The sequence below is a fragment of the Taudactylus pleione genome, unplaced genomic scaffold (assembly GCF_031769625.1).
Source record: "Taudactylus pleione unplaced genomic scaffold, aTauple2 ptg000075l, whole genome shotgun sequence".
Lineage (NCBI taxonomy): Eukaryota > Metazoa > Chordata > Amphibia > Anura > Myobatrachidae > Taudactylus > Taudactylus pleione.
Window position 1 is genome coordinate 1,184,870 of NW_028284477.1, and position 13,448 is coordinate 1,198,317.

General features: G+C 41.9%; 1 protein-coding gene across 12 annotated transcripts in view; it reads right to left on the bottom strand.

The window, feature by feature from the left end:
* Window positions 1-13,448, bottom strand: part of GRIP1 (glutamate receptor interacting protein 1) — a 422,676-nt gene that overhangs the window by 171,666 nt on the left and 237,562 nt on the right. For all 12 annotated transcript variants that reach the window (XM_088467800.1, XM_088467791.1, XM_088467801.1 and 9 more), the window contains exons 3-4: window positions 7,835-7,970; window positions 1,182-1,327 (exon numbers count right to left, since the gene is read on the bottom strand). In XM_088467800.1, the coding sequence (XP_088323926.1) occupies window positions 1,182-1,327; window positions 7,835-7,970 (282 nt within the window). The remainder of the gene's footprint in view (window positions 1-1,181; window positions 1,328-7,834; window positions 7,971-13,448) is intronic.

Sequence of the window (13,448 nt, forward strand, 5' to 3'; positions counted from 1 at the left end):
CCCTTCCCAACTGCAAACACACGCACTGGTTATCACCACATATCACGTGATTGCAGCGTGTGTTGTAACTTGCATTTTCCTAATGCCAGCTGGTAATCAGCCTAACAAACATTTAGAAATAGATCTTTTCACTTATAAATATGCATGAAATGTGCAAGTTCATGTGAACTTCTACATTGATTTCAACTTTTTGACAATAGCAAATAAACCCAGGTAGGAATAAGTGACACATGGGAATCCTTATTATATTAAATTACACATTGCAGCATCCTGTATTCATGTAACAAGAGATCAATTCATGGAATGACTAGGAAGTATACCAAGACAATGCTGAGCCGAGAAATAATTAGTGACAGCATATTATCATTAAGTTTACAAATGTACAACTGATAACCTGAAGGTTATTCTGGCCCTTAGCTCAGATGATGCCCAACCAGAAGTAATCCTACGCTTTGCTAATTATGGTAAATAAAACTAGTGAGTTGGATGTGTGAGCTACATTACATGACCTGACATAACTACTTTGTGCTTCCAGGGCCCCTGCTCCTTCCATTATCTAACTAAGGGCCTCAATTATTAATGAGTTTCATCACCAAAACGAGTAATATATTTCACTGTGTGTATGATAAATGGTGCTCCAGCCAATCAACTGTCAACTGTTAGAAAAATGACAGTTGGGAGCTGATTGGCTGAAGCACAATTTATCCTACACAGTGACATTTATCACTCGTTTTGGTGATAAAACTCGTTAATAAATGGGGTCTGGAGGGCCTCATTCATCAATGAGTTTATCACTCAAAACTAGTGATAAATATCACTTTTTATGATAAATGGTGCTTCAGCCAATCAGCTCCCAACTGTCAACTGTTACAAAAATGACAGTTGGGAGCTGATTGGCTGGAGCACCATTTATCATAAAAGTGATATTAATCACAAGTTTTGAGTTATAAACTCATTGATAAATGAGGCTGTAAATCTGTTGTCTATATGATTGCTTAAATTCCCTTCCTGACATAATAATCCTGCTCCGTCACATACAGCTCACCCTCATTAACATAATTATATAATGGTCCCAGTCTCCCACAAGATCAACACATTTGCTAAAATAGTCCAATATTGCTATGCTCTTATTGGCTAATAAGTAGGTATTATAAAAGGACAAGCAAATATCTATTACTTACATACAGGAGGCAGTTCATACTCTACTTCCAGAACCACTCGTTCACCAACATTCTTCAGCAGGCTGATGATCTCGTCGTGACGGAACTTTGTAAGGTTGATGCCATTCACGCATTTGATATAGTCTCCCACATTCAGTTGGTCACTTCTGTAAAGAACACTGGTCTGTCAGATTGATGTAAGCTTACTCCATTTATTCTGCATGTTGTGATGAGATACAAGGTTTACCAACAGAAACCACTGAATCTAAACAATTTTACTGTCAATGGGCTCCATTTACTAACGAGTTTCTGCTGTAGTGTTATTTACTGTTTTTGCTCGCCGCATTTTTTATTTATTTGTATTTAACAATGAAGTGCTCACCGGCGCTAGTGTAAATAAACCAGGCAGCGCTGTTTTTTCATGCCAGTGCTGATGAATGAAGTTGTTGTTTTTTTTCTCTGAAATCGGTGCATGCGCTGTGTCTCTTCCTGCACTTGCACAAGTGCAGTCTCTCTGTCCGGACCTGTGTCCACCATTACAGCTAAGGTAAGGTTTTTTTTTTTTTCTGTTTTACTGGGGGGGTTTTTTGTTTTGTTTTTGTTTATGCTTTATTGAATGGTTTTGTGTTTGTTGGGTGGCAGGAGGTTTATTTTTTTCTTCTCTGGGGATGTGGTTTTGCGCTCAGCCACCCTACTGCGGAACATACTCCGGGGGAGCCTGCAGGGAGGAGGCGGACAGCCATGCACAGGAATCTGAGGCGTCCAACAGGTAGGGGTCTGGAGGCAGCCCCTCGCACCAGTCGGCAGCAGCAGGTGGGACATGGCAGCACAGACAAGCAATGTAAGTGGACGCAGGGCTCTGTACGGACACACCGGATGTGTGTACAGTGACACACTTCTCCTCTGCGGTTGCCAAAGGTGAACCACCCCTTTGAAAGCGGCACATGTCCATATGCCCCCCACCTTTCCGCATACATTCTGCCCCCTCCCCCCCGCACCTTCTCCACCTCCTAATCGGTCCCAAGCCCTGTGCTTGTCATCTGTCACTGTGGCCAATGAGGGTGTCCTTTGCTGGCAGTCAATGAGAACAATGCCACATCGCTGCTGGCCGCAAATTAACAGAGGCAGAACCCTGGCGAGTTCAAATTAAGCCAGCGAGCGGTAAGTAACAAACACCAAAACATTTCTTAGGCACGTATGCAAATTAAATAGCGCTGCATACAGCAATGCTATCTACAATGATAAATAGCAGCAGCTAAAAATAACATTCAGGAGTTTAGAGCTCAAACTCGTTAGTAAATGGAGCCCAATATGTGGTAGCAACATGCGTGATTGGTATAGAATAGATTCTGCAGATATCACAATTTCTTCACATTTTATTCAGATTAGTTTGTTTGTATATTTTCCATATGTGAGATCACAGCAAATTACTGAAGCACCTACATGTCAATGTAATATAAACCAGAGTACAAAGCGAGCTAATATTCTGCTATTAACACCTATGAAAAGATAGCTCCTTGTAACTACTAATGAAGATAATGTATTAAGCCTAATTAGTACAATTCATTCCCAAGTCTGTATTAGTTGTATTCTTAAGGTTTGAGACAGATGTATGTTTATATAACATTAATCTACATTTCATATAAGAATGAGTGGAATAAGTACAATTTCATGATTATGTGAAAAAAATATATTGATTACAAACACTATGATTCATATACATACAGAAGAAACAGGCTTATAAGAATCAAGTGTATAGATTCCAATACTTTTGTTTTATTTTATAAGACTGTGTGTAAGTGGTAATTTTACAGGACAAAACTCCCCACTAGTCATTTAAGTTGTGATGTAACAAGATATACAACGATTATTGAAGGGCAGGAGTGTTACACTGTTGAAAAAGTAATTTACATACATTTCAGAACAAAGGAATCATTATAGACGGGCTCATTTCCAAAACACAAAAATATAAAGCCTCTTATGGGCCTGATTCAGAGGTGGACGCTAATGCAGCCGCGACCCCGTCTTTTTCTTCAGCGTGACTGCGTCTTTATGCTAATGTCGCAGCCCATGAGAATCGTACTGAGATGCCCACCAGCTGCTTTGTATTAAATTGCACTAATCAGACGCACCACTGAACATTGTGCCAGCCCTATGAAAGAGCAGAATGTCCATCAGAACATGGCTGCCAAAATCAGTGTAACTTCGGCAAAAGCCACAGTCGCAGGCAGCAATGAACCCACCCCCCTGTTACCACACAAGAACGCCCACTGAAATTGCCTCCTGCTGCATCTAAATTCATTCTGCGGTTTCCAGTGGCAGCGCCATAACTGGGTGTCCCAACACCATTGCCAGGAATGATAGCAATGCCCGCATGCTCCAGGGGCATTAAGGGCAGCGGTGTACACGTCTGATGCTCCAGTCATTACTGCAGACGAGATACTGGCTGCAGGTTACCGTTCCAGGCTCCCTGCTAGCTAGATGCAGGGACTGTGGGGCAGTGGCGGTGTTGCCCACAGGGCTCTGGACTCCGTTGCTCGCACACGCCTAGTTCTGGCCCTGGCCAGCGGTAACCATTGGGAAGCATGGGCAGTATGGCTCAGACGCATGCGCAGACTGAAAACATTGTCCCAGCTAGCATGTGGCATCAAATTAGCGTCCACCTCTGAATCAGGCCCTATGTGTGCAGATTCATGCCCAATTTACAGCCTGAAACCCCCCCTCCCACCCAAAATAACTCTAAATGGTAACAGAGACTATAATGGTTAATGCCATTTCAAGATGCTATTGGAAGGATTAAGCTCTGAAAAGCATAAACTGCAGAAGACTGCAGAACCCATTCCAGAGACACAGAAATAAATAGCAGTTTCCACATGATTTTTAGGGGGCCGCAAGTTTAATAAACAGGCAACTGAAACGTTTCCATTTTAGTCCTAAAACACTGGTCAGTAAGGCTTTATTTATATGACAAAGAAAAAACTGGTGACTATAGTGCTCACAGTACAACCTGTGTGATAGAACGCTGCTGCTGCTGCTGATACAAGAAGGTATACTAATAACACATTGGCTGAGGCTTTATATATAGGTTTATGTGCAAGTAAGCCACTAACTGTCATCATATTACATTATCTACATCTATCTATATATAATCAAAGTACTGCATTTGTATTGTTACATAGTATATGTAATATAACTGTTGTATATATTAATACATGCACCATACCCTTCTCTCCCCAATGCAGCAGGTAGCCATATGAGCAGGGAAGGGCTTCAATAAAATGTAAGAATAAACGGGCATTCAAATTATGTTTTCTATTTAATGTTTGTCTGTCTATGTTAACTATATGTTAGTTATCACTGGGGTTCGACATGCAGCATGTTGACATCGACCATGTCAACGATGATAAGTAGCCTAACCCTAATCCTCAGTCTATCCCTAACTCGATGGATGTGGCAAATGTTCCGGTGGTTGCGGCTTGTGTCATTAGACGTCACGCAACCATAGGTAAGTATGACCCTAATCTTACCGTCTACTTTTCGCAAAATGTTAGCCCTTCACTTGTGAACTTTTTGCAGCTGTCAACATCATAACTGTTCACATTGTACTGTGGGCATGCTGACCGCATTCTGTGGTCTTTAACGTAACAAGAACGTAAAATCTGTGGTCTTTAACGGAACATCAGATTCATACATGAATAAAGGCCAATGCACTTCCAATTCACAGGCACTTTACTAACGGATTTTTACCTTGAATACATTATCTCCCACAGGTTGTAATTATTAAATTGATTTTAATGCTTTTTTCCAGAGTCATTTATTATTAACTACTAATTATGTATATATCTGATTGTGTTTGTTTCATTTATTTTATTCCTAGTGAGCTTGTTAATTGATTTTATTCTACGTATCACATGCAATTAGGATGAGATATAAGCCCTGTTAGTGACAATGATTTGCTGCAGGAAGGGACAGAGTACAGCTTTCTGCACGTCAGGTGGTGGCACAGCTGTAACTGGCCACATTTAGACTTCACCTTCTAATTTTAAGTGTATGTGGTATTTTACCCAAATAAAATGGGCACTTGATCTACAGTAAGCTGATTTTTTTCTGCGTCTTTATTTAGCACACTCCAAGTATTAGTCAGTGAGTCAGTTAATGAATATCTCACAGCGTTTATTAGGCATGATAATGACACTACAGGTTGAGTCTCCCATATCCAAATATTCCGATATACGGAATATTCTGAAATACGGAATTTTTTTGGCTTGACTGAGAAAATTAAACCTTTGATTTTTGATGGTTCAATGTACACAAACTTTGTATAAGGCACAAATTATTACAAATATTGTATAAAATGACCTGCAGGCTGTGTGTATAAGGTGTATATAATACATAAATGCATTCTGTGTGTATATTTGTGTCCTATTCCCAAGGTATTTCATTATTATATGCAAAAATTCCAAAATACGGAATATTCTCTTATCCAAAATACCCCTGGTCCCAAGCATTTTGGATATCAGAGACTCAACTTGTATTATATTTCAATTCTAATCAACCAACATAGGTCTGGTTACATTAATTATGCAGAAAAAATCTGCATTCAGTGAATCACTGGAAAAAGGCTATTGTGTCTTCTTCCAAGTTCTGGGCATTCTCAGAACCTCCTGGCTGTTGGCAGAAGACAGCAGGAAAAATGCGGATGTGGGGCCAGAAGTATCCCATCAATGCACCCATCACTTCAATATTGTAGGTTTCCATCCTACATTGCATACTGTATAAGTGGCCCCAAACACCGATTTCATTATGATGAGGCTAAATAATATGTCAATGATCTACCCAACATTGCACATAAGGCATTGTGGGAACAGTAATGGAGCAGTTGTCCTCAATCTCTTGCAGCACAAACATGAAATCTCTTATATCTGTAGTGGCCTGTTACATTAGTCATCTATTTACCAGCATCTTAAGCTTATGTAGTAATTGCAACAATATGACAACATAGCTTGTTTCGAAACAAGGCCTTACCGTGGTGCGATTTGTGTTTCTAAAGCTAAATGACAAATAACTGCAGCTGGTCAGAGAACTGCTTTGCATTTTATTTGGAATATTAGTACAAAAGTGAAATAATATAAAGCAAGAACACTGTATTTAATGAGCATGGGGAACATGCCTCCTGCTATGGAAAGATTAGTATTTGCCATGGCTGTGTTGGTAACATATAATCATAACCCACTGCTAAACTGTGTGTCTCAGCACTCTCCCAGCTCCGGTAGCAGAATGGTATTTTCAACTGAACAGGATCCATGTGGATCACTGAATATTATTGACAAGGCTAGAAAAGGTCAGCGAAGGCTGTTTCAAGCTTAATTTTCATGGTAAAAGTAATGTTAATCAAAGCTAAAATAATAACCATTCAATGTCTTTATTTTCATTGTTAATAGATTTAGCAGTATAAATCAATGAATGTATTGAAATGACAACTTCTAGAAATCTCCATCATGAAGAGCCCCTGAAATGAGCAGTGTCCCGTAAACAGCCTTTTGTTACAGAGGTTCCTAGTACAATAAATAGTGGACTTTTATACTCTAGAATAGACAAAGAATTAAGACATCGACAGTGTAGACATACCAAAATGGTGTGCGGGCATAGAAAGACTTAACATGCACACTTTAGATTAGAGATGAGCGGTTCGGTTTTTCTCGAATATGTTCGGATCTCAAAAACGGAATCATATTGGCTATCTTGCTCTCATGTGTTTTGGATATCCAATAAGATTAATAAGAACTTGTGCTAATTTGGCGATAAGAACCGAATAAAACTGAACCCGCACATCTCTACTTTAGATAAGAGATGGAGAAAAGAAATGGTGTTATCTCCAGGAGCAGCTTCAGAGCACATTTTGTACAAAATATTACTCTACATCAGTGGGCGGGGGAACAGGGGTAAATTACCCCACATGGGATAAAAATTAAATTCCTGGGGGTAATGGATGGATAGCTGGGCATGCATATGAATCATTCTATAATATAGATTGATTCATATGCATGCCCAGCTGTGCCGCAGGGAGGCTCTAAGCTGGACGATGTTATTACCAGCGGGCGCCCGGCTCCTTCCCTGCAGCACTGTTTTAGCCGGAGGCTGGAGTTCTCTTCTGAACTCCAGCTTCTGCCTCTCTCCATGCACACTATGGGAGAGACGTCATGACGTCTCTCCCATAGTTCCGAGGAGCAGCCGGGTGGACAGGATGGCGGCGGATGCAGGAGCGGGGATTAAGGTGTTTTTTTTTATGTACAAGCGGCACTACAGGGGCACTATATGGTGGCACTACTACAGGGGCATTTTATGGGGGCACTACTACAGGAGCATTATATGGGGGCACTACTACAGGGGCATTATATGGGGGCACTACTACTGGGGCATTATATGGGGGCACTACTACAGGGGCATTATATGGGGGCACTACTACAGGGGCATTATATGGGGACAGTACTATATGATTTCCTTCCTTTCAAATCAAGGGGGTAATGTCAGCGTATCTAAATATATTTTGGGGTAAAAGGTAAAAAAAAGCTCCCTGATCCCTGCACTACATGAACAATATGAATCATTCTGCTATCATATTCGGCGTTCCTAGTCTCCAGGCTGGAGGTTACAGAGCATGTATAGGAGATTACCTAGCAGCGATTCCTCCTTGACGCAGGTTTGATACTCTTGGCTTCCCATCCTTGTCAATTCCACCGGACACTGTGAGCCCTAGTGTGGTTCCTTCTTTCTTCATTAACTCCACTACTGTTGAGCCCTTGAACTCTTCTGTTGAAAAAGAAAATTATTGATATCATTAATGCAGAAGCTCATAAATATCTATAAATCTCTATACAATGCGATTTGCATTTGTGAAATAAATTTGTTTTCTTATTACCAGACAGTGATAAATTGCAGTATTATTTTACGGAGTATTACATCTCTGACCTCTGCATCAGGTCATATGGAAATGATGTCAAAACCAATATAGAAGAAAGTCGTTCTGAAAAGCATTACACTAAATAACAGGGAAAAGTTTCCCCGTTCACACACTAATAACCAACACATAATATGCCTGTGAGTGGGTGAGAGAGCATGAAGGGTGAGCAGTCAGTTTTATTATCACAATTTACTGAAGGCCTTAATTATGTTATCTGGCTGGTCTTTCTCTAAGTGGAAGGTGCTCCATTAATGTGTTTTGCAGTAATATTTCTCTTTGCAGCTTGTTCATTCTCAAGACAGGAGGTCAGTAAAGCCTATAAACCTTTGTAGATGCAGATTTTGATTATATTATACTGTGGCTAAGTAAAACATGTGGGTGTCCTCTAGCTGTAGCACAAAGAGATGCCTATGATTCACAGCACCAATTATCTTGTACTCCGCCTTAGGATTAGCCACTTTCTAAATAAACACAAAGGTCTGGCTATATTTGTGCATGAAATTAATGTTTTAACATTAAAATATATATATTTACTTTAAACAATGACCTGCTTGTAAGTGCTCTTAGATTACTTATACCGGCCATACATTACGAATCTGGTCTAACCGTTCAGGGACTGTATCAATATTAGATATTGTCCAAATCTGAAATATACAGATATTTGACCACTAGGGAGCTACATGAACACATAAGACTTGGGGGATTTCAATTAGACGTGATAAAGCAAAAACTTAACTTTGGGGAATTTTCCCACAATATGGGGGTTTTGGTGCAATATTTTTGCGTCTTTTGTCTATGCGTTTTTCACACTATCCTATTACAAAACACGCAAAGCGTCATTCACATGAACACCTCAGAAAATTACACCTGAATATGAGCAGATATGTCTGTGCCCCATAAAAAGCCTAACTTACATAGGAAATTAATATAGAAGTGTATTAGTGGCCCTAATAAAAGTATTTGGAGTTCTTTGTGTGAAATAGCGGTTATAAGCATTTTTCTGTAAAAGTGGAAAAATGATAGAAAGCAAGTTTTTTTTTATAGACAAAATAAATGCAGCAGTTAAATTAGGGGAACATTAAAATGGGTGCAAGTACATTTTTTAATAAAACAAAGTGCACTTTCAAAAAATGGGAAAAATACACCTGGTACAGCCACTTGCAATGTTTAAAACACATGTCCCATCCATACAGCCCCCCAAAATACCAGACCCACTACTTTAAAATCATTTCCCAACACTTTCTTTATTCACTCTAAAAAATGACGCCAAACTAAGCTAATTAAAATATTATTTTTGCCTAATTGGGATTAGGGGGTGTCTAAAGAGTTGTAAACCAAGTCCCGACATTTTTAATCAAAAATAACTGACAATAGCGTACACCTTTCGCAAAACCGCAGTTATTTGCGGCTAATTAAATTTGCCCCTTGTTCATTATCTGGTACCAACCAACATTCTACCATTACATCCGTGAGCGCCACATCAGCTTAAGAGCAAACATTAGTAAATAATCAATATTTCAATTCCATCCCATCTTCACAAATCTGCATTTGATTGTACTTTACATAGTAAATGTATTATTCCACTGTGTCACATTTTAAGTAAACAAATTTCTGATGAGCAAGTCGATAATGTAGACTGGTTACATCAGTTAAAAATTATAGCGATCATAAATAAATATAAGAGAAGTTACATTTCTCCCACATGTAGCACCAAGCAGAACATCATAGTCTTGTAATCACATACCAGATGTTTGTGTAAAGAGAAAGGATAGGGAATATAATAACTTATTTATTCATTCATTAAAGATAGCTCGTTTGTCGTTCTGAATTGATCATATACTTACAACATTCTTAGGGAAGAGAACACAGACATGAATATGTTTCCATTAGCTATGAAATAAAGTGCATAGCTTTAACTCATGCCTACTTGGAAGTTTCTGTATGGATTAATGTAGAGTTGTTGTTCAGCTGTACACCCTTCTATTGAATATTGTATTTCTTACCATATTTTTTGTCTCACATCAGTATTGCAGTCACTTTCTTATTTACTCTCGGGGCAATTTAATGTTGGGATGTTATACACGACTGTGCACATTGCTACTTCTTACGGTAGCCCAACATCACTAATTCTACTGCTGACATTTATGGGGGTGTGAGGTGAAATGAGCGATGTCGCAGTTCTGATTTCTGGTTCCAATGCCGTTCCGACACCACAATTCCACCATCACATTGAATTGTGCTAGTACAATCGTGAGTAGATCTCCCATTGACAAATCTTGCTTCCTATGATAGAAATGTTACAAAGGGGTCTGTCCAGCAGGCAAAGTTTTACTTCACAGCTATGCGGAACGGGTTAAGGGAGAAGATAATGCAATTATCTTCTCAGGGGCGTATTTATAATGGGTGCACACCTTGCACCCATACTATACTTACCTCGCCGGAGTCCCACGTCGGTGCTGGTGTCAGCGCTGTAAAAAAGCCTGGAAAATGGCTGCAGCGGTCATTTTCCCATCGGTTTGCGCATTTGCAGTACAGGGAAAATGGCCGCCGCGGCCGTTTTCCCGGTGACCTGCGCATTCGCTATAGACTTTGGCCACACTCTAGTGCCCAGAGTCAATCAGTGAGGTGCTGGCCACGCTGCGCTCAGTGCGCTGCCGGCTGCCAGACTGAGAGGAGGGGGCCCATGAAGGAGACTGCACATGGACCCCCTCCTCTCTTGAAACGCCCCTGTATCTTCTCCATTAATGCCATACTCGTACAATATCGCACTGTAGATAGTAAGCCATTACGCTTTATGTTTTCTACTATTCAGGTAGCAGGAACATGGTAAAAAAAATATATATTTAAAGGTCAACCTTATAGAACACCATCTGTGAAAGGCGAAGTGTAGGGAAAATCCTTATTTCTGCCAAAAACTGCAGGTATAGATGGCTCTCATCCAACTGATACTCCTCCAACTCTTGGCCCCTCATTCGGTAATTACACTGCCAGTGTTCTCGGCAGTGTAATTACACAGCATTGCAAAAAATGTATTTATATATATATATACACACACACACACACACACACACACATATATATATATATATATATATATATATACACATCTCTTCTACCCCATTCATCTCCATGTTAAAGTCATCTACCATCCCCCAGGCTCCCCCACCCAATTCCTTGACAACTTTGCCGCCTGGATTCCCCACTTCCTCTCTGCTGACCTCCCATCTATAATCCTTGGTGACTAACATCCCTATTGACATCACAAATCCTGCATCCACCAATATTCTTGCCCTCTCCTCCTCCTTTGGACTTTCTCAATGGACCTCGGCTGCTACCCACTGCCTCGGCCACTCCCTTGACCTCGTCTTCACCAATCTGTGTGCTCTCTCTGACTTTACCAACTCTCCCTTCCCCCTCTCTGACCACCATCTACTCTCCTTCACTCTCTCAAGTCCTCCACTCCTCCCCTCACCCGAAGCCACCATCACCAGATGCAATCTTGAGTCTCTCGACCCTACTATCCTGTCTTCCTCACTTGATACTCTCCTTTCTCCGCTATCAACCATGGCCTGCCCTAACAGGCAGCCTCCTTCTACATCATCACCCTCATTTCTGCACTTGACTCTGTTGCCCCCTCCTCCTCTGTCCCCCTCCGTCAGTCCAAACTGACCCGGTTTCTCCAAAAATGCTCGCGCACAGCCGAGCGCCTCTGGAGGAAATCTCGCTCTTTGGCAGACTTCCTTCACTTCAAGTTTGTCCTCTCTTCCTACAGCTCGGTCCTCTCCCTCGCCAAGCAATCCTTCTTCCAGTCACTCATCTCCTCTCAGTCCTCCAATCCCCGCCGCCTCTTTGGTACTTTCAACACTCTCCTCCGCCTCCCACCTCCACCCCTTCCATCCTCCCTCACTGCATTTGACTTTGCCTCCTTCTCTTCCAAAATTGAGGCAATTCGTCACAGTATATCCTCCAATCGCCCTGCTGCAACCCCACCTCCTGGCCACCCCATCTTGTGCTCCTTCAGTCCCACCACGGGTGATGAGGTCCACTCCCTCATCTTATCCTCTCCCCCCTCCACCTGCCCCCTTGACCCCCTCCCTTCTCACCTTCTACGCTGCCTCTCCTCCACTGCCTGCTCCCACCTTGCTCACCTTTTCAACTTATCTCTCTCCACCGGCATATCTTTCCCTCATCGTTCAAACATGCTCTTGTCACACCTATTCTCAAAAAACCCAACCTCGATCCGTCCTCACCTGCCAATTACCGCCCCATTTCTCTTCTCCCTTTTCCCTCCAAACTACTCGAGCGGCTTGTCTACAGCCGCATCACCAGCTATCTCTCTGACAACTCCATCCTTAATCCTCTCTGCAGCCTTTGACACCGTGGATCATACTCTCCTCCTTCGCACCCTTCAGACCTTTGGCATCTCTAACACTGTCCATGCCTGGATCACTTCTTACCTCAACAACAGCTCCTTCTCTGTGTCTTCCTCCGGCTCCACCTCCCCCCTTCCCGTTGGTGTCCCACAGGGTTCTGTCCTGGGCCCACTGCTCTTGTCCCTGTACACTTCTAAACTAGGAGAACTCATCAGCTCCTTTGGCCTTCAATACCACCTCTATGCCGATGACACACAACTATACCTCTCCTCTCCTGAACTCTCCCCTTCTGTCCTCTCTCAGGTAACCAGTTGCCTCTCCGCCATCTCTTCCTGGATGTCTGAGCGCTCTCTGAAGCTCAACATGGACAAAAATGAACTCATCATCTTTCCCCCTAATAAAGTCTCCACTCCAACCAATCTCGCTATCACTGTTGATAACCCAATCATCTCCCCTGTCCCCCAACTTCGCTGCTTGGGTGTCACCCTTGACTCCACCCTCTCCTTCACACCCCACATTCAATCTCTGGCTCAATCCTGTTGGCTCCAGCTACGCAACATTGCTCGTATTAGGCCTTTCCTCTCCCAGAATGCTACCAAACTGATTAGTCATTCACTAATCATTTCTCGGCTTGACTACTGCAACCTTCTCCTTACTGGCCTCACATGTTGCTCCCCTCCAGTCTGTTCTCAATGCGGCAGCTAGACTTATCTTCCTCTCCCGCCGTTCCACTTCTGCAGCTCCCCTCTGCCAAAACCTGCACTGGCTCCCATTCCCCTACAGAATTCTCTTCAAACTCCTCACCTTCACATACAAGGCCCTCTCTAACTCTACTGCTCCCTACATCTCAAACCTCATCTCCTTACATACTCCCTCTCGCTCACTTCGGTCTACCAATAACTGTTACCTCTCCTCCACCCTGGTTACTTCATCTCATGCACGTATCCAAGATTT